The sequence below is a fragment of the Diabrotica virgifera genome, chromosome 9 (assembly GCF_917563875.1).
Source record: "Diabrotica virgifera virgifera chromosome 9, PGI_DIABVI_V3a".
Lineage (NCBI taxonomy): Eukaryota > Metazoa > Arthropoda > Insecta > Coleoptera > Chrysomelidae > Diabrotica > Diabrotica virgifera.
This window is the reverse complement of record NC_065451.1, coordinates 185,080,527-185,100,065: the sequence shown is the minus strand read 5'-3', so window position 1 is coordinate 185,100,065 and position 19,539 is coordinate 185,080,527. Positions and strand designations below refer to the sequence as shown.

At 33.2% G+C, this 19,539-nt stretch overlaps 1 protein-coding gene across 1 annotated transcript in view; it reads left to right on the top strand.

Moving 5' to 3' along the window:
- The window catches only part of LOC126891812 (uncharacterized), a 999,773-nt gene that overhangs the window by 923,395 nt on the left and 56,839 nt on the right, over positions 1–19,539 (top strand). Inside the window, exons 16-17 of the mRNA XM_050661086.1 lie at positions 485–625; positions 2,725–2,758. Of these exons, the coding sequence (XP_050517043.1) occupies positions 485–625; positions 2,725–2,758 (175 nt within the window). The remainder of the gene's footprint in view (positions 1–484; positions 626–2,724; positions 2,759–19,539) is intronic.

Sequence of the window (19,539 nt, the reverse complement as noted above, 5' to 3'; positions counted from 1 at the left end):
TATCTTAGACTATATCTGATGCTGTTGATATTTAAGCCATTAACCATTGGAATCCACCAGTGCCTGTTTATACCATTGCCCATTTAAATATTAAATACCAAGGCTGAAAGAACACTTCCTTGTCTAATTTATTTTCAAATTTCAACTTCTGTGGACATAAAACTTTCGATCTTAACTCTGTCGTTTTGGTTCCAAGGTTTTTGGTACAAATTTTTTAGTGATTTACTAATTTTAGTTAATTTTCTATGTATATAATTAATAGGGTATTAATGAATTAAATTTAACTTATCAATACTTTTTCTTCTTCAGGTGCCATCTCCGCTACGGAGGTTGGCAATCATCATAGCTATTTTAATTTTTGAGTTTTTGAGTTTTTGAGTCAATACTACGTACGATCAAATGGAGAGAAAGTAGAACAACTCATTTGTATTGTTGTATTGTTGGTAGACTTGATCATACAAAATTATTTGCTTTGTTTTTACAGGAAGCCTGTCTTGGTGGAAAGACCTGAATCAAGACAAATGGATCATTATCATCGCGTCCATAATAGCCATTGTTATCTTCATCATCATAATCTGCGTCATCATCATCATCCTCTGCCGAAGAAAACGAGCGGATACTAAATGTGAGTTACTTGCTATGTTTGGTGTTATGCATATCCCATATAGAAGCAATAATCACTACTATACCCTTTACTGAAATATTATTATTAAGTCAGAGTAAGAAAACAATTTACAGTAGTTTAAATATACACATTTTTACACTTTAGTCTTGCTTTCTTCTTTTAAACAATAGGTATTTAATAGTAATAGTAACAATAATTATAAAAAAATGATATGATAAAATGATAAAAAAATGAAATTGAAAAAATGCGCAACTGAATGGGTAAACCTCTGCACGAGCGACACGCCAATGAGGTCAGCCAAGACTATTTCGACAATACAGCTTCGAACTATTGGTTGACATCAGGAAAGATGTTCCCTGAAACAGAAAGTTCATTACTGGCCATTCAGGATCAGTTTATGCCAACCAAAAATTACCTGAAATATATCATCAAAGACCCTCAGGTCCAAAACGACAAGTGCCGATATGTACGTCAAGCCCAAGGAACCATCCAACATCTTACAGGGGGCTGCCAGACATTTGCTGCAACTGAATACAAGGATCGGCATTACTCAGTAAGAAAGATCCTTCATCAAGAGCTAGCTATCAAACTGGGACTTCTCCAAACGGACCATCTTCCGTATTATCAATATGTTCCTAAGAGTAAGCTTGAAAATGACAACTATAAGCTATACTGGGACCGCACTGTGCTCACAGAGCAAACAGTGGCACATAATAGACCAGATCTCGTATTAGTCAATAAATTAACGAGACAAACAACACTCATTGATGTGACGATTCCTAACAACAATAACCTGCGTGCTTAACACACTGAACAGATCGCCAAGTACACATATCTGGAAATTCAAATACGAAGACAATGGAGAATGCAAAGTACTCAGACAATACCTAGTATAGTCTCTACTATTGGAGTTATTCCGAAGAACCTCCTAGAAAACATAACAAAGCTGGGTCTGAATGAACATCTTTATAAGACCTTGCAGAAAGCTGTACTACTCTCGACCGCCAGATGTATACGAAAATTTTAGGAGATACACCTGCATACCAAGTTACCTAGGGCTCGATAACATGGGAAGAGCCCCACCAAAGCACAATTCTTTTGATGCCGTAGGTATCTGGAATGAGTAAATTTTCCCCTTAGAGGGAGTGTGAGCCGTATGGCTAAAATAATAATAATATTGTATGGCATTTTTGCCGGGAAGATTCTTTCGGACATGTTCCAGTGCCACTGCATCTTCAACCCTGTTTTAAAGTAGCCAGTGTCGATGCACACTAACCCAGGGGGACCGACGGCTTAAAGAACCATCCGAAGTACGGTGAACGACTCGTATCATTTTTAGAAATGAAAATGTGGTTGGGGCCGGGAATCGAACAATTGCGCTCTGGCTTTCGAAGCCAGTATCTGGCCACTGAGCTGAGACAGATGGCTTAGAATAATCCAGAAATTCAGAGAAAATTCTACTTTCAACCTGATTGAAAAGTGTAAGGCTTCGTCCAGGTTGTACATACGAAGATTAAGATCTCTTAAGGCGATTCTCTATACTTGGTCTCTTAAGAGTGTCAGATAGACTTACAGTGGGGTTTGGGAGTTCAGAATCTTGAAGTCATAAAATAGACTACATACTTGGTCTTCTCTTCCCTGGTGTCAGCCACCAGTGTTTCGTTTGCGCGGCTGACGAATCTAGTTCCAATGTGCTTTAACCAAATTAAAGAGTCTATATTCGCTAGTAATAAATAGTAAAGACAGAGAGTCTTAAAACATTTATATTTTCACTCTTTTCTTCACTCCCCATTAGAGGACAGTCTAACCACACGCCGCTGCAAATATTTTAATATCTGCAGTTCTTCTTCGTTTTGTTATGGTTCAATTCAGTCTTCTTGTAAAGCCTCTTTGACAAGGAATAGATTCCGAAACATCAGGTGTTAGAGGATGGCAAGAGACTCGAATTGAATCAAAACGAAAACGATTATTTTCTTATTTATATTTTCCTCGTCAACAATTTAGTAATTAAACGTTTTTTGTTTTATTTATTATTTGCTTTGTTTGGGTTTCGCACTAACACGTTATTTTTTGTTTTGTTTTGTTTTCGCTAACCACAGACAATAGTCCACTGGAGATGGAGGAACGAGAAAAGTAAGTTGTGATATTATTGTTGAATTTAAATAAATGTAATATAGTGTAAATATACTTTAATTGTACTAGGTGGTGGTTTTTATTTATTAGCTTCTCGTATTAACAATTTAGCCACTATAGTAAGTGTGGCTACTATAGCGGGTGTGGTTACTAGAGCAAATGTGGCTACTATAGCAAATGTGAATGTAGCCATTACAGTAGATGTGACTAAAACAGCAAGTGTGACTGCTATAGCTTTAGATAAAATCAGTAATACAAGCATTTGGTCATATTAAAAGATGCAATATTACTGATTTTGATACATATCTTCCAGTCACCGTCACTTTATGCTAAAGGCTATAGCTAGCGTGATAGGATAGTAAAATATGCAGTATTGGGACTGGGCACTCGAAAGTATATTATTATATTATTTAAAAACCCCTTTAGCCAAATTTTTAACTCCATGCGTCACTTCAGGGTCTACTTCGCAAAAAATTTGGTTTTTCGAATTCAGAATATATTTCGGTCTTAAAATGGTCAACATGCCCCTGCTATTGGAAAAAAAAGGAAAAATAGATGAAAACTCGTTCTTTGGTCACATGTAGTTGAGGTTGTGTGCTAAAAACATGGAAAAATATAAAAAAAGACAGTTTGTCCAAATACCAAACCTAATTCCGATATTAGAGAAAACAAAAAATTTACCACCAATCGTTATTTATGGACATGTAATTGAGTTTATGTGCTAAAATGATGAACGAAAACTAAAAAACTGGATTTTTTTCAAATTTTAGGGGTTTTTCAAGAAAGAAAATAGTAAATCTAACCCCGGCATTCAAAATAGCGGAAAAAATATACTAAAAATAATTATTGAGTAGTTTGCGTAGCCTACATAACCTCAAATGTTTTGCTTTACCTACAAAACCTTAAAAAAAAATTAAAAAAAAAATATTTAAATATTTTTGCAAAGTTCAATTTTGACGTAAAAAATTTGAAAAAAATCACAGTGTTTTGGACATAAAAATGTATGTTAATTAATTTTTTTAGCATTTTTTACCAAAGGAGTATGAATTTTTTTTTTTCGAAAAAACAAATTTTTTGGTTTTCTTTCTGGGATAATTTTGAGCTAAAAATTTGTCTAAATGGGTTTTTAAACATGTACTTTCGTGTATCCAGTCCCAAATAAGAATACTCGCTATAGCCCTTAGACCACACTAATCTAGTTGTAAGCAGAGATCTCTCGATGAGGTAAGAAGACGTTGCCTGATGTTATGGCTTAGTTCTACAATTCGTGTGAAAACCTTTGTAAATAACTGTTTTGCACAAATAAGAACCAATCACACCCCATTATGCACTTCACTAGAACTATCTTTTTTTGACATATTTACATATACATATTTTTAATAGCCGTCAAACTGTGTAGTGTACATAAATGACAGTCTAGTGAAGACATTGACAGGTGTGATACATAGATTTGCACAGAATATTTTTTTATAAACTGTAGATGATGCATTGTGTCAGAAAAAAATGTTTAGAGAAGACTGATCGAAATATTGCTTCGGAACCAGTCTTTACGTCTCCTAATAAAGTTTCAAGAATAACTTTTGTCCCTGAGTAAAGATTGAATAGTTTGGGAAGCCAAAACCAAACCCTGTGTTACGCCTTCCTCTATTGGGAAGTTCTGTTTAGTTTCTTGTTTCCACTTTTACCGATATTGTTGTATTTAAGTACCTAGATGTTCTTAATGAATTTTAAGTTATTAAGGTGTATCATTCTACCTTGTAGCAGTTTTATTAGCTCTTGGTAGGGGAGCCCAAGCGGGGATTTTTGCAGTTACTCGAGCGCATCAGATTATCATATGAGAGAAACCTGGTACACTGCAGATGTACCTCTACCATATATTGGCTCTTAACACAGAGAGGTTCGTTAAGGGGGGCCCGAAAAAAATATATATGGTTAAAAATACTCGAAATTGTCAGATTCAGATAAGGTAAGTTAAGTACATGCAAGAGAGTGTATATTTCAAAAATCTGACGATTTGAGCGGGGCCTAATAGGCCTTGGGCCCGCATATACAATTATTATTTATGACCACACCGTTGAAACTTTTTGTACTTGTTATTTGGATGGAGTCGGACAAATTTTGAGCTTGGCGCATTATGGTAGTGGGGCGTTTGTCTGTCAAGCGGTGACGAAGTTGTCAATTTTATGCAAGAAAAAAATTTATTACCACATTGGTCATTCTATTTTAATCAATGGATTTTATCATATAAACAACGAAAACAATTTTGTCGGACAAAAATATTGGGGCATATGACGCGTCGGACACGCTAAATATGTCAAATTTATGAAAATAATAAATTTATTACCACATCGATAATTTTAACGGTATCTATCATAAAACCTTTTTACAATAATGTGGTAACCTTGTCGGACAATTTTCACGGGGCATATGCGCAGTCCGACGCGCCGAAGATGTCAATTTCCTGAAATTTTTTTATTTATAACCATTTTTCCGACAACATTAGTAGGTTATAAGTAATAATATTCCTAATCAAAAAATCAAAGCGTCGGACAAAAATATTGGGGCAACTCGACAGTCGGACAAAAAATTTAATTTTTATTAGTAAAGTATACTTTCAAATTATGCTGGGTTCGTGCATCCCTTATCTTTACAACCATTTTTCCGACAAAAGTAGTAGGTTACAAGTAATTATATTCTTAAACAAAAAATGTAATTGTCTGACAAAAATGTTGGGGCAAACGAACAGAAAACTTAATTCTTTTAGGCTATCGACGAGGAGGTATTATCAAAAAAAAAAATTTAAAACAGTGTTTCTCGGTTACTTTTGAATCGATTTAGCTGAAAATTGGTACACACACTAAGTAAAGCATTTAAAAGTGTATGACGCAGATCGGAACCCAAAATTTTCTTAAAAAATTTTCCGACAAGAGGGAAAATTTTAGAAAAATTGTGATCTGAAAATTTGTGTACACACTCCTTGAACAACGACAAACACCGTTCTGTATTTTTTTTCTCGAATTAAAAAAAATTTTCAGCACATAATGTATCAGGTTATAAGTAGTTATATTTCAAATCAAAAAATCTAAGTGCCCGACATAAATAGTGGGGCACATCCAAAGTCGGATAAAAAATTTAATTTTTATTAATAAACTATACTTTTAAACTATTCTGGGTTCGTGCATCCCTTATCTTTACAACCATTTTTCCGACAAAAGTAGTAGGATACAAGTAATTATACTCTTAAACAAAAAATGTAATTGTCTGACAAAAATTTTGGGGCAAACGAACAGGAAACTTAATTCTTTTAGGCTATGGACGAGGAGGTATTATCCAAAAATATTTTAAAACAGATTTTTTCGGTTATTTTTGAATCGATTTAGCTGAAAATTGGTACACACACTAAGTAAAACATTTAAAAGGGCATGACGTAGAGCTGTACCCAAAATTTTCCCAAAAAGATTTCGGACAAGAGGGAAAATTTTAGAAAAATTGTGATCTGATATTTGCGTACATATTCCTTGAACAACGACAAACATCGTTCTGTAGTTTTTTTTCACGAAATAAAAATAAAATTCCGACACAAGTATCAGGTTATAAGTAGTTATATTCCAAATTAAAAAACCTAAGTGCCCGACAAAAATATTGGGTCAAATCCAAAGTCGGACAAAAAATTTAATTTTTATTATTAAACTGTCTTTTAAACCTTACTGGGTTCGTGCAACCCTTACCTTTAAAACCATTTTTCCGACAACATTAGTAGGTTATAAGTAATTATATTCTTAATAAAAAAATCAAAGTGTCGGACAAAAATATTGGGGCAACTCGACAGTCGGACAAAAAATGTATTTTTATTAGTAAAGTATACTTTCAAATTATGCTGGGTTCGTGCATCCCTTATCTTTACAACCATTTTTCCGACAAAAGTAGTAGGTTACAAGTAATTATATTCTTAAACAAAAAATATAGTTGTCTGACAAAAATGTTGGGGCAAACTAACACAAAACTTAATTCTTTTAGGCTATCGACGAGGAGGTATTATCAAAAAAAAATTTTAAAACAGTGTTTCTCGGTTACTTTTGAATCGATTTAGCTGAAAATTGGTACACACGCTAAGTAAAGCATTTAAAAGGGTATGACGTAGATCGGAACCCAAAATTTTCTTAAAAAATTTTCCGACAAGAGGGAAAATTTTAGAAAAATTGTGATCTGATAATTTGTGTACATACTCTTGAACAACTACAAACATCGTTCTGTAGTTTTTTTTCTCAAAATAAAAAAAAAATTCCGACACAAGTATCAGGTTATAAGTAGTGATATTCCAAATCAAAAAATCTAAGTGTCCGACAAAAATATTGGGTCAAATCCAAAGTCGGACAAAAAATTTAATTTTTATTAATAAACTGTCTTTTAACCCCACTGGGTTCGTGCAACCCTTACCTTTAAAACCATTTTTCCGACAACATTAGTAGGATATAAGTAATTATACTCTTAATCAAAAAATCAAAGTGTCGGACAAAAACATTGGGGCAACTCGACAGTCGGACAAAAAATTTATTTTTATTAGTAAAGTATACTTTCAAATTATGCTGGGTTCGTGCATCCCTTATCTTTACAACCATTTTTCCGACAAAAGTAGTAGGTTACAAGTAATTATATTCTTAAACAAAAAATATAATTGTCTGACAAAAATGTTGGGGCAAACGAACAGAAAACTTAATTCTTTTAGGCTATCGACGAGGAGGTATTATCAAAAAAAAATTTTAAAACAGTGTTTCTCGGTTACTTTTGAATCGATTTAGCTGAAAATTGGTACACACACTAAGTAAAGCATTTAAAAGGGTATGACGTAGATCGGAACCCAAAATTTTCTTAAAAAATTTTCCGACAAGAGGGAAAATTTTAGAAAAATTGTGATCTGATAATTTGTGTACATACTCCTTGAACAACAAACATCGTTCTGTAGTTTTTTTTCTCGAAATAAAAAAAAATTTCCGACACAAGTATCAGGTTATAAGTAGTTATATTCCAAATCAAAAAATCTAAGTGTCCGACAAAAATATTAAGTCAAATCCAAAGTCGGACAAAAAATTTAATTTTTATTAATAAACTGTCTTTTAAACTTTACTGGGTTCGTGCAACCCTTACCTTTAAAACCATTTTTCCGACAACATTAGTAGGTTATAAGTAATTATATTCTTAATCAAAAAATCAAAGTCTCGGACAAAAATATTGGGGCAACTCGACAGTCGGACAAAAAATTTATTTTTATTAGTAAAGTATACTTTCAAATTATGCTGGGTTCGTGCATCCTTTATCTTTACAACCATTTTTCCGACAAAAGTAGTAGGTTACAAGTAATTATATTCTTAAACAAAAAATATAGTTGCCTGACAAAAATGTTGGGGCAAACTAACACAAAACTTAATTCTTTTAGGCTATTGACGAGGAGGTATTATCAAAAAAAAATTTTTAAACAGTGTTTCTCGGTTACTTTTGAATCGATTTAGCTGAAAATTGGTACACACGCTAAGTAAAGCATTTAAAAGCGTATGACGTAGATCGGAACCAAAAATTTTCTTAAAAAATTTTCCGACAAGAGGGAAAATTTTAGAAAAATTGTGATCTGATAATTTGTGTACATACTCCTTGAACAACTACAAACATCGTTCTGTAGTTTTTTTTTCTCGAAATAAAAAAAAATTCCGACACAAGTATCAGGTTATAAGTAGTGATATTCCAAATCAAAAAATCTAAGTGTCCGACAAAAATATTGGGTCAAATCCAAAGTCGGACAAAAAATTTAATTTTTATTAATAAACTGTCTTTTAACCCCACTGGGTTCGTGCAACCCTTACCTTTAAAACCATTTTTCCGACAACATTAGTAGGTTATAAGTAATTATATTCTTAATCAAAAAATCAAAGTCTCGGACAAAAATATTGGGGCAACTCGACAGTCGGACAAAAAATTTATTTTTATTAGTAAAGTATACTTTCAAATTATGCTGGGTTCGTGCATCCCTTATCTTTACAACCATATTTCAGACAAAAGTAGTAGGTTACAAGTAATTATATTCTTAAACAAAAAATATAATTGTCTGACAAAAATGTTGGGGCAAACGAACAGAAAACTTAATTCTTTTAGGCTATCGACGAGGAGGTATTCTCAAAAAAAAATTTTAAAACAGTGTTTCTCGGTTACTTTTGAATCGATTTAGCTGAAAATTGGTACACACACTAAGTAAAGCATTTAAAAGGGTATGACGTAGATCGGAACCCAAAATTATCTTAAAAAATTTTCCGACAAGAGGGAAAATTTTAGAAAAATTGTGATCTGATAATTTGTGTACATACTCCTTGAACAACGACAAACATCGTTCTGTAGTTTTTTTTTGTCGAAATAAAAAAAATTTCCGACACAAGTATCAAGTTATAAGTAGTTATATTCCAAATCAAAAAATCTAAGTGTCCGACAAAAATATTGGGTCAAATCCAAAGTCGGACAAAAAATTTAATTTTTATTAATAAACTGTCTTTTAAACCTTACTGGGTTCGTGCAACCCTTACCTTTAAAACCACTTTTCCGACAACATTAGTAGGTTATAAGTAATTATATTCTTAATCAACAAATCAAAGTGTCGGACAAAAATATTGGGGCAACTCGACAGTCGGACAAAAAATTTATTTTTATTAGTAAAGTATACTTTCAAATTATGCTGGGTTCGTGCATCCCTTATCTTTACAACCATTTTTCCGACAGAAGTAGTAGGTTACAAGTAATTATATTCTTAAACAAAAAATATAGTTGTCTGACAAAAATGTTGGGGCAAACTAACAGAAATCTTAATTCTTTTAGGCTATCGACGAAGAGGTATTATCAAAAAAAAAATTTAAAACAGTGTTTCTCGGTTACTTTTGAATCGATTTAGCTAAAAATTGGTACACACGCTAAGTACTACACTTAAAAGGGCATGACAAAGAATTGTACACAAAATTTTCCAAAAAGATTTTCCGACAAGAGGGAAAATTTCGGAAATTTTTTTTAAAATTTTAGAATGTTCTCTACACTGCCGCACTAAGCGCAAAGGGGGTATCTACATTAGACCTCAAACTGAGAAAACGACGTTTAAAGTTTAAACCTTATTTATTCTGGTTTCTTATTAGGTAAAACGTTCAAATCTTTTTTATTGAGTTTCTAATTTTTTTCTTTAACTGAATGTATTGTTTTAATAGCAAAATTTATTATTTTACATTAATTATACCAGATACTGCCAAATTTACAACGAAATATACTAAAAATGCTAAGATGTTTTAGTTGTAAGTGCAATATACTACGCCAAATAAGTGGTATCTGCGTAGTTACTTCCAAAGTACTTAAGTAAAAGCAGATACAACTAATAAAGCTTAGTATTTACACTGCATACTACCAATGATAAAATAATATAAATTAGAGATTACTAGGATATAAATTTATTAACTGAAACTTTCAATGATTAATGAAAGGTATTTAAAATAGTTATGGCTGAAATACTCAAGTAAGACACTTCTGCGACCATTAACGCTTAGTAATCTATCTAATAATAAATTTGATCATTTCAAATCTCTAATGATTTTTTTTAAATCTTGTTTATGTATTCTCAGTATTATATGATATACTTACCTATTTTATCAAAATAAAGAAGGGTTCGAGAAGAAGATAAAGACAGTACTTTATTTTTATGCTTACTTTTAATAGGAACTTTGAAAAAACAACACTCACAGTTTAATAGTTTCACAATTAACCTAACAAGCAGAAGCTGTTTAGGTTGAAGCAACAGGGAGTTTTTCCCAAAAAGCTAATCTATTTGGGGGTACAATCCCCTTTTGGGACCGAATGAGAGTATCCATGATTGATTTTTTTCTTTCTGCTGATACTCCCACAGGATTTGTATGACTAGGAGGTAGCTTAATTCCATTTTTAATCACTGACTGAACTAAAAAATTTAAAGGTTTCCACTCTTCTGTGTCATCATATGATCTTTTGAATTGTAGATGCATAAGACCTTTTTGAGCTTTTAGCAGCATGACCTCCTTCAATAATGGGCGCTCATCTGAAAATCAATAGACGCTGTGAGTACCTTAAAATGTTCAACACACATTGACCACTAAAGATTAATTGGTTTATTTATATTAATTATTGTAAATAAATGTTACCTATTTTTTGGTCCAATTTTTCTTCTTGTGGAGTGTCAAATACAGGCTCGGATGTTGCTTCTCTGCTTGGCTTTTTCATTTGGGTAGATTTTGTTCTTTGTGTGTTTTCAGCAGCGCCTGTAGAACCCCTTTTCCGTTTGTGATTTTGGGATTCAGGCTTCTTTTTTGCTTTTCTGATTTTTTGTGAAAGGTCCTTCCACATAAAGAAGTCTGTTGGATTCATCTCTAAGACACTCACATTAGATGAGCTGCTGCAAGTCTGGACTGCTTTTTTAAAGTCTTCAAAGTCGTAGGTTTTCTTCGCTTTGTGAAGGGATTTTTCCACCATGTGGTGGAATGAGTCACATGACATAAATGTATGCCCAGGTTCAAAGTACTTTATTTCAATTGATCCAGCACTTATTAGATCACTGTTGATGATAAACACTAGATAAGTCAAAAACGCCCAATTTTTATTTTGAGCCGAGCAGTTGTCCATCCACAAGATAATCCGTTTGACGTCTCGGCAATGAGTTGATAAGAATTTGTGAACAGTACTTATTAATTCTTCTTTGTTTCTTCCTCTAATGGCATCATGCCATAAACAGGCTACACTAGGCCATGAGTTTTTTTTTCCAACCGGAACAAAACTTTCATTATAGACTGTCAGTCTTTTTGTAAAGATGACACTTTTGAACATTTCGCATCTGGGTAGCATGATAACTTTCTCCATGTCCATAGAATAGATTATACATTCATCATTTGAGCCTTTGTTGGCATCCTTTTGGTACTCTTCTCTGGCAGCGCTGGCCTTGGTTATATGGGTATTCCAAAGTACACATGTTTCACAAGTATCCAGTTTCAAATCATTTTGAGAGTGACCGTGCAAGTTAAAATGTTCACACACCTCACACTCCTCGTGTCCAAGTTTAACAAAAGAAATATTTTGCTTGGTAACTTCACTCCTGTAGAGATCATATGAACATGTCGTATTCGGGTTCTTTTTTAGGAAGTTTTCATGCATTTGTTTGATAGTTAAATCGCTTGGTAAATATCTTCTATTTGGAGCATGCTCTCGTCTATGATGGGAGATTGTAGGTTCATACAAGTTAATGTCTTCTATTATCAGGTCATGATTTACTTTGTTTGGAGGTTCCCTCCCTTTTCGTTTATCAGGGGCAGGAGAAATTTGGCTCTTTTGCTTAGACATGTTCTGAAGTATTTTATCATTATTCTTCGTATATCCCAGAGTATTTAGGAAAAATTCCTTGCAGACTTGTAGCTTAGTACCATCTTCAGTTTTTAAAAAATACTCATTTGTCCACTGGCGCCTTGAATCAGGTCCGCCTGTTTTTCTTTTTACAGCCATTTGACTGAACGAATTCAAAACAAATGTCTTCCTTTCTTGAACACATTCAATGGCCCAGAACTGGTTATTGATTTTTTTTTGTCTGTCTTCTGAGATTTTGGAAGGACATTTAATTTTACAATTGCTCGATGCACAAGTACCCTGCACATAATGCGCATTCGCTTTCTCCGCCATTTTAGCTTTTTTCCTCTCAAGTACAGAAAGTTGATACGTTTTCCTTTTTCTAAGCTTTCCCTTTTTGGTATATAGATTTAAGTCAGCATTTGTCATCATTTCTTCCTCTCCTTGTTCATTAATTGTTACCTCTTCAAGTTCCACTCTTTCACCATTTTCATGATTATTTACTTGACCATTATCCAATAGGATCGCGTCTCTAATGCCAGTATCTGGAGCTTCAATGTCTTCATCAATTATTTTTGCATCTACTACCACATATTCATTGAACACGTGGGAATTTGATTCTATAAGCTTTTCCAACTCAGGATCATCCATAGCAAAAGAAATGGCTTCAGATATTATGTTTGTGTTTAAAGGAAATATATTATCTTCATCATTGACTGTGGCAGTTGTCCATATATTTTCCTAAAATAAAGTAATCACAACTTAATCTAACCTTAATTTTCAATTAGCCATTGGCCATATTATTATCATGTGATAAAGAGTCATAAGTAACTTTCTTTTTATTAGTCATAGTGAGATGTTTTTTGTGATTCTTCAAAAATTATTAGGCTGTTTTAATATTATTAAGACAGCAAAAAGTAGGCCAGCTATTATTAATTAGTTCAATACTTGGGTAGGCCCTATTTTAATAAATTAAGTGAGCCTAGTCTGCTTTATGCATAATTGGCCACTCAACTTTTAAAAATTAAAACTCTGAATCTCTACTTATGTCAGTAAAATATACAAATGTTCTCACCTTGTCAATTTCAACTTCATCATGGCTTCTTTCATTTGCGACTTCAATCGAGTTAAACTCTTGTACCCCACCGTCATCATTAATTGTGCCAGTTTTCAAAACACTGTCCTGTTAAACAAAGTGAAAAATTAATTTTAATGTGTTAATATTTACATCAACGGTAACCGAACTTATACAAAAAGCTATAAAAAGTAAAATTCTGGATTGGCATATGGATCAAATACCTAGTTGGACTCACCTTGTCAGTTTCAGCTCCATTTTCATTTGCTGTTTCATTCGGGTTAAACTTCTCTGTCCTGACGTCATCATCAATTGTTTCAGTTGTCAAAACATTCCCCTGTTTAACAACAAAATAATTATTTAGATATGATTGAGTAGGCTAGTCCATTCTAGGTCATGCCTTGTTATTATCTAGCTCTATCCTGAGAATTAGGCATATACTAGGCCTAATAATTGGTAAATATTAGTACCTGGTCTCCTGTACTGTTATTATGGATAATTAAAATGAATACGTAGTTAATATTATCTACCCCTGGCTCTTTAAAACATAACTTACATCGATCGAAAGGGTAAAGTTTTGTATAGAGCTATTTATCTATACTATTATAGTACTATAATAGTTTTATATAGTTTTAGTTTTACATTGAGTTAGGTATCGTTATCTGATCAAAGGGAACTATGACATACGTGTTCCGTGGTTGTATTAGATGCTTGTGATAACTTGATTATTGTCCAACGGAAACAAATAAAATACAAATTCGAAAAAAATAAAACCCATTTAAATAGCATTGAAGCCGAAATTATGTACCGATCCCCTTAAATAAAACGTAAAATAACTGAGTAATATAAAAGCGTGCTTATTTGTTTATTATTTTTAAAAGCCAGACGGAACTCATCAAAAATATAAAAGATTTATTTTGTTATGTATAGGGTATCAAATTTATTGCTGTATCATCCGGTCTGGTGGTGTATTTAAAAAATGGTATTTAGTTTCATATACATAAAACTAAAAGATGTTTCGGCAATCAAAAAGATAAAATATGCTTTTGTATGTGATTACGAGCCGAACAGTGTAAATTATAAATGAGTATTGTATAATTATTTAGAAAGAAAAGTTATTGTTAATTATTAGTATGTAATTGTATCTTGTCGCTAAACATAGGTATAAAATACTCTTATTTACAAAAACCTAACCAAAAATGGTGATTCCTAGCCAGTGAATAATTAATAGTTGGTCAAATTATTGAATCTGAACTCACCTTGTTTTTATTACTACCCTCTTCAGCTAGTTTTATGCCAAGTTGAGCAATAATTAGTTTGCCTCTGCTTCCACTCATGTTCATAACATTAATTTAAACTAATCACTAATAAATTGAACTGAAGTTCACCAAACCACAATGCACAATGACATACTAAACGAAACAGCCGTATCTGTAAAGGTACTACTTTTGTATCTTAGTATATGTTGGTTACACCCAATTATACTTAGTAAATAGATTGTAGTTCCTACCAGCATACTAGAGGCAAAAGGTGGTAAATAGTGATATACTAAGGCAATAAAGAAGTATCTAACAAAAACTAAAGGAAACGGCCGTATCTGTGAAGATACTACTTTTATATCTTAGTATATGTCGTTTACACCCAATTATGCTTAGTAAAATAGGTTAAAACTGTAGATACGTCAAACAAAATATGCGATTTATAAATAAACTATTCATATTTATGGCTAAAAAGCTTTAGTAACATGTAGAGGAAGATCCAATAATTCACTAGACATCAACATCTCCATATGCCCAAAAATGTCAGATACCCCCTTTGCGCTTAGTGCGGCAGTACAAGGCAGAACCCGACATCCGACGCCCTGAAGGGCACTAAGGATTATGAGAAAGAAGAAGAAGAAGGAATGTTCTCTACGTTACGTCCTTATAAATATTATAAGGTGTATTTCTACAAATTTTCAGTTTGATCTATGTAGATCTAACCGAGAAAAATTGTTTATAGTTCGCTTTGGTCTCCTTGATGCTTATTATTTTTTTATATCCCAGAGAACGGCTGTTCCCGTACATGCGACACTATATTATACAAGAAATTTTCGATTTTCTAAATGTGACTGAATTGAAAAAATTGGGCCAAATCCAATCTTAAAATATAGGAAAAGAGATATATGTCAACCATCCATTTTGGTCCAAGGGTGTGGATTTTACGTCCCATTTAGTGTCTGTTTTTCGTTCTCGTCCCCAAAAATATTACTGAACATTACCTTTCCAAAGCATGGTTAATTTTGAAAATTCTTCTCTTCTTCTTCTTCTTCTTCTTCTTACTTTTATATAGACATTACTCTGTCTGTTTTTCAATGTGCCTCCAGTAAGTTGTCATTCCACCTTTTTCGTGGTCTTCCCACTGATCGTCTTCCTATTGGGGAACCTTCTCTGACCGTCCTTACTACTCTATTTGTTGTCATTCGGCTTATGTGGTCGTTCCATTCTACTCTTCTGCTTTTCACCCCATAGGCGTAATCAGGGGGTGGTTTTGGGGGTTATAACCCCCCTTTTGGATGTACTTTGAGCTCTATACGCTTAACACAATTATTATTCCATACCCCCAGAGACCTTCAAGTAGACGTAACTCCCCCTTAGGATCATCCTGGTTACACCTCTGTTTCACCCAGTTATTAATGTTGTCCACCTTGCATCTCCTTCATATATCTGCACTTCTAGCTCTATCCCACAGCGTCTTACCATCGATTTTTCGCAATGTTTTCATGTCTGCTGTTTCTATAGCATTCTTTTTGTCCTTTCTGTATCAGGTTGTGTTTCTGCCGCGTATGTCATTATTGGTCTGATGACTCTTTTGTAAATTCTGCCTTTCGCTTCTTTTCTGATGTTTTTATTTCTCTATATTGTTTCATTCAGGCAACCTGCGGCTCTGTTTGCTTTATTCACCTGATCTTCCACTTTTGTTTCGAGCTTTCCGTAGCTGCATAGTGTGATGCCTAGATATTTAAACTCCATGACTTGTTCTAATATTTGACCCTCCAGCTCTAATTTACACCTTATTAGATCTGCTGTTATAACCATGCATTTAGTCTTTTTTAGGGAAATTTACATGTTAAATTTTCTAGCGGTTATATTAAATTCGTGCAGCATACGTTGTAAATCATCTTCACTTTGAGAGATTAGTATTGCGTCGTCTGCATAGCAGATTATTTTAAGTGGTTTTTCTCCCATTTGGTATTCTTTTTTTGTTCTTACTTTTTTTATTATTTCGTCCATGATCAGGTTGAACAACAGAGGACTCAGGGAATCTCCCTGTTTTATCCCATTGTAATTTTGAAAATTGTATATACCATTCAAAAGTTACCGATCTCAGAAATTTTATTCAATTTCTATTTAAAAAGGGAAAAATGTTTTTTCTCAAAGTTCGCATCACCCCGTGGAATATTTTAGCATCTATAAAATACTAAAATTAAAACCTAACTATAGCCTCATTCCTTCTCAACATTCAGTTTTTTCATTCATTCGTTTATGTTGGATAATAAAAAAGTTAAGGACTTTAATAACTAGCCATGTTTTTCATAGACAAAGTGTGTTTTTAAATGGCAAACTTTAAGGAGTAATTGTGCATGACAAAATAAAGTCAGTTTGCTTTACGAGAAAAACGTATGTCCACAAATGCATCGTTTCCGAGATAGGGGGTGTTGAAGTTTTTCTGACAAACTGACGATTTATTTATTGCTTTAAAACCAGTTGAGATATGCAAATGAAATTTGGTGGGTTTTAAGAGGTAGTTATTGCACATTTTTTAACTACAGTTAAGAATTTAATATTCACCATTGGCGCGCATACGGGTAATATGAGCCGAAAAATAAGTAATTTAATATGAAGTCAAAAATGTATAAAAATTAATTTTTTTTAAATTGTACCAAAACGCCCCATTATTTTTGTCCGACAAGTGATCCAATATGCATTACACATGTAAAAAAACAGTACAAAATAAAAATAACATCTGTGGTAATAAATAAAAAAATTTCAGGAAATTGACATTTTCGGCGCGTCCGACTGCGCATATGCCCAGTGAAAATTGTCCGACAAGGTTACCACATTATTGTAAAAAGGTTTTATGGTAGATACCGTTAAAGTTATCCATGTGGTAATAAATTTATTATTTTCATAAATTTTAAGTTATTTTTCGGGTGTAACTTTAATGATATTATGCTAAAAATGATGGTGTATCGCATATTTAAAATGCGTTTATCTCGAAAACGGTTGAGTTTAGGAAGATGAAAGAAGTATACCTTTTTTAAGTAAAACTAATAGGAAAATAAAAATTTTAATGTCAAAATTATACAGAGTGAGGGATAAAAAAAATTGAACGTAATAAATGAGTGCTGAAAGGCATATGTGGCGCCCTCTGGGCAATGCATAATTTTTGGTAAGGAATTTAGATTTCTCGACCCAAGAAACCCCCAAATATAAAATTTCATGTTGTTATCTCATACCTATCAGGAAATATTAAATAATAAATAAAAAAAAAGTTTAACTTTGACACCCTGTATCTCGGCTATTATAAACTTTGTACTAAGGTAAGTTAGCTTAAATCGGCCTATTTTAACCTCAGGAACCTGAGGTTAAGCTATGGCCCATTCTTTACCAAACACCCTGTATGCATAAAAATTACTTCTTCTTTTAATTGTACCAAAACGCCCCATTATTTTTGTCCGACAAGTGATCCAATATGCATTACACATGTAAAAGAACAGTACAAAATAAAAATGACATCTGTGGTAATAAATAAAAAATTTTCAGGAAATTGACATCTTCGGCGCGTCCGACTGCGCATATGCCCCGTGAAAATTGTCCGACAAGGTTACCACATTATTGTAAAAAGGTTTTATGATAGATACCGTTAAAATTACCGATGTGGTAATAAATTTATTATTTTCATAAATTTGACATATTTAGCGTGTCCGACGCGTCATATGCCCCAATATTTTTGTCCGACAAAATTGTTTTCGTTGTTTATATGATAAAATCCATTGATTAAAATAGAATGACCAATGTGGTAATAAATTTTTTTCTTGCATAAAATTGACAACTTCGTCACCGCTTGACAGACAAACGCCCCACTACCATAATGCGCCAAGCTCAAAATTTGTCCGACTCCTCCCAAATAACAAGTACAAAAAGTTTCAACGGTGTGGTCATAAATAATAATTGTATATGCGGGCCCAAGGCCTATAAGGAAATAGGTGAGTCAAAAAGTTTCACAAAAGAAAAGCGAATATTTCGCGAAATGAACGTCAGATCAAAAAACTAAAAAATACGTCTTGTTAATATTTTTCAAAAATCTATCAAATGGTACTTAACATGACTCCCCACGGAGAGGGGTGGGGGGTAAATATAAAATTTTAAATACAAACCCCGAATAAAATGAACATCAAATCGAAACACTGCAAAATACACTTTCAAAATGTTTTTGAAAAATCTATCGAATTGTACCAAACACGACCCCCCACGGGGGTGGGGTGGCGGGTTACTTTAAAATCTTAAAAGGGACCCCCAAATTTTTATTGCAGATTTGGATTCTTTGCGTAAAAATAAGCAAGTTTTATTCGAGACATTTTTTCGAATTATGGATAGATGGCGCTATATTCGGAAAAAACGATTGTTGGAAATGGAAAATTTTACTTAATTTTTTTGATTTTAGGACCTAATAATCACAATCTAATTGGTCCCCATAACGCTCGAGTGACTGCAAATTTAGCATACTTTACTCCCCTACTACCTGTTTCCAATCTTTCCAATCCAATAATTCTTAGTGTTCATTGTCTTATATCTTCTTCTACGTCATTCGGCCATTTTCATCTAAGTCGTCTTTTACATCTGAGCCAAAGTGGTGTCTAGCTAACTATCTTTCTGAGCATATCTTTGTGTGGTCGTCTTAGTATCTCAGTATTTCAATTCAAACTCATTTCTAAGTTGACACACCTCTTATTCCTTGTTATACGTTTCCCCTTTAATTCTTCACCAATTTCGGCATTTATGATCATTCTTGTTTTCCCTTTTGTTGCTATATTGCTGCATAATATTCTCATTATATTTTCTTTAAATTTCAGAAGAATATCTTCCTCCTTTTGTTATACATTTCTCTTTCTATCCCATAGAGACCAGGCAGGTATCTGTTTTGTCTGGGATGGTTCTTGTAAGTGTGATCCTTGTTATTGCTGTGATAAACTGATCATCAGCCAATGCTTTTAGTTGAAGCTGATTCGTGTTAATGATTTTGTTCACGACATTTACTTTCCGTACCTTTGCTTTTAGAATCA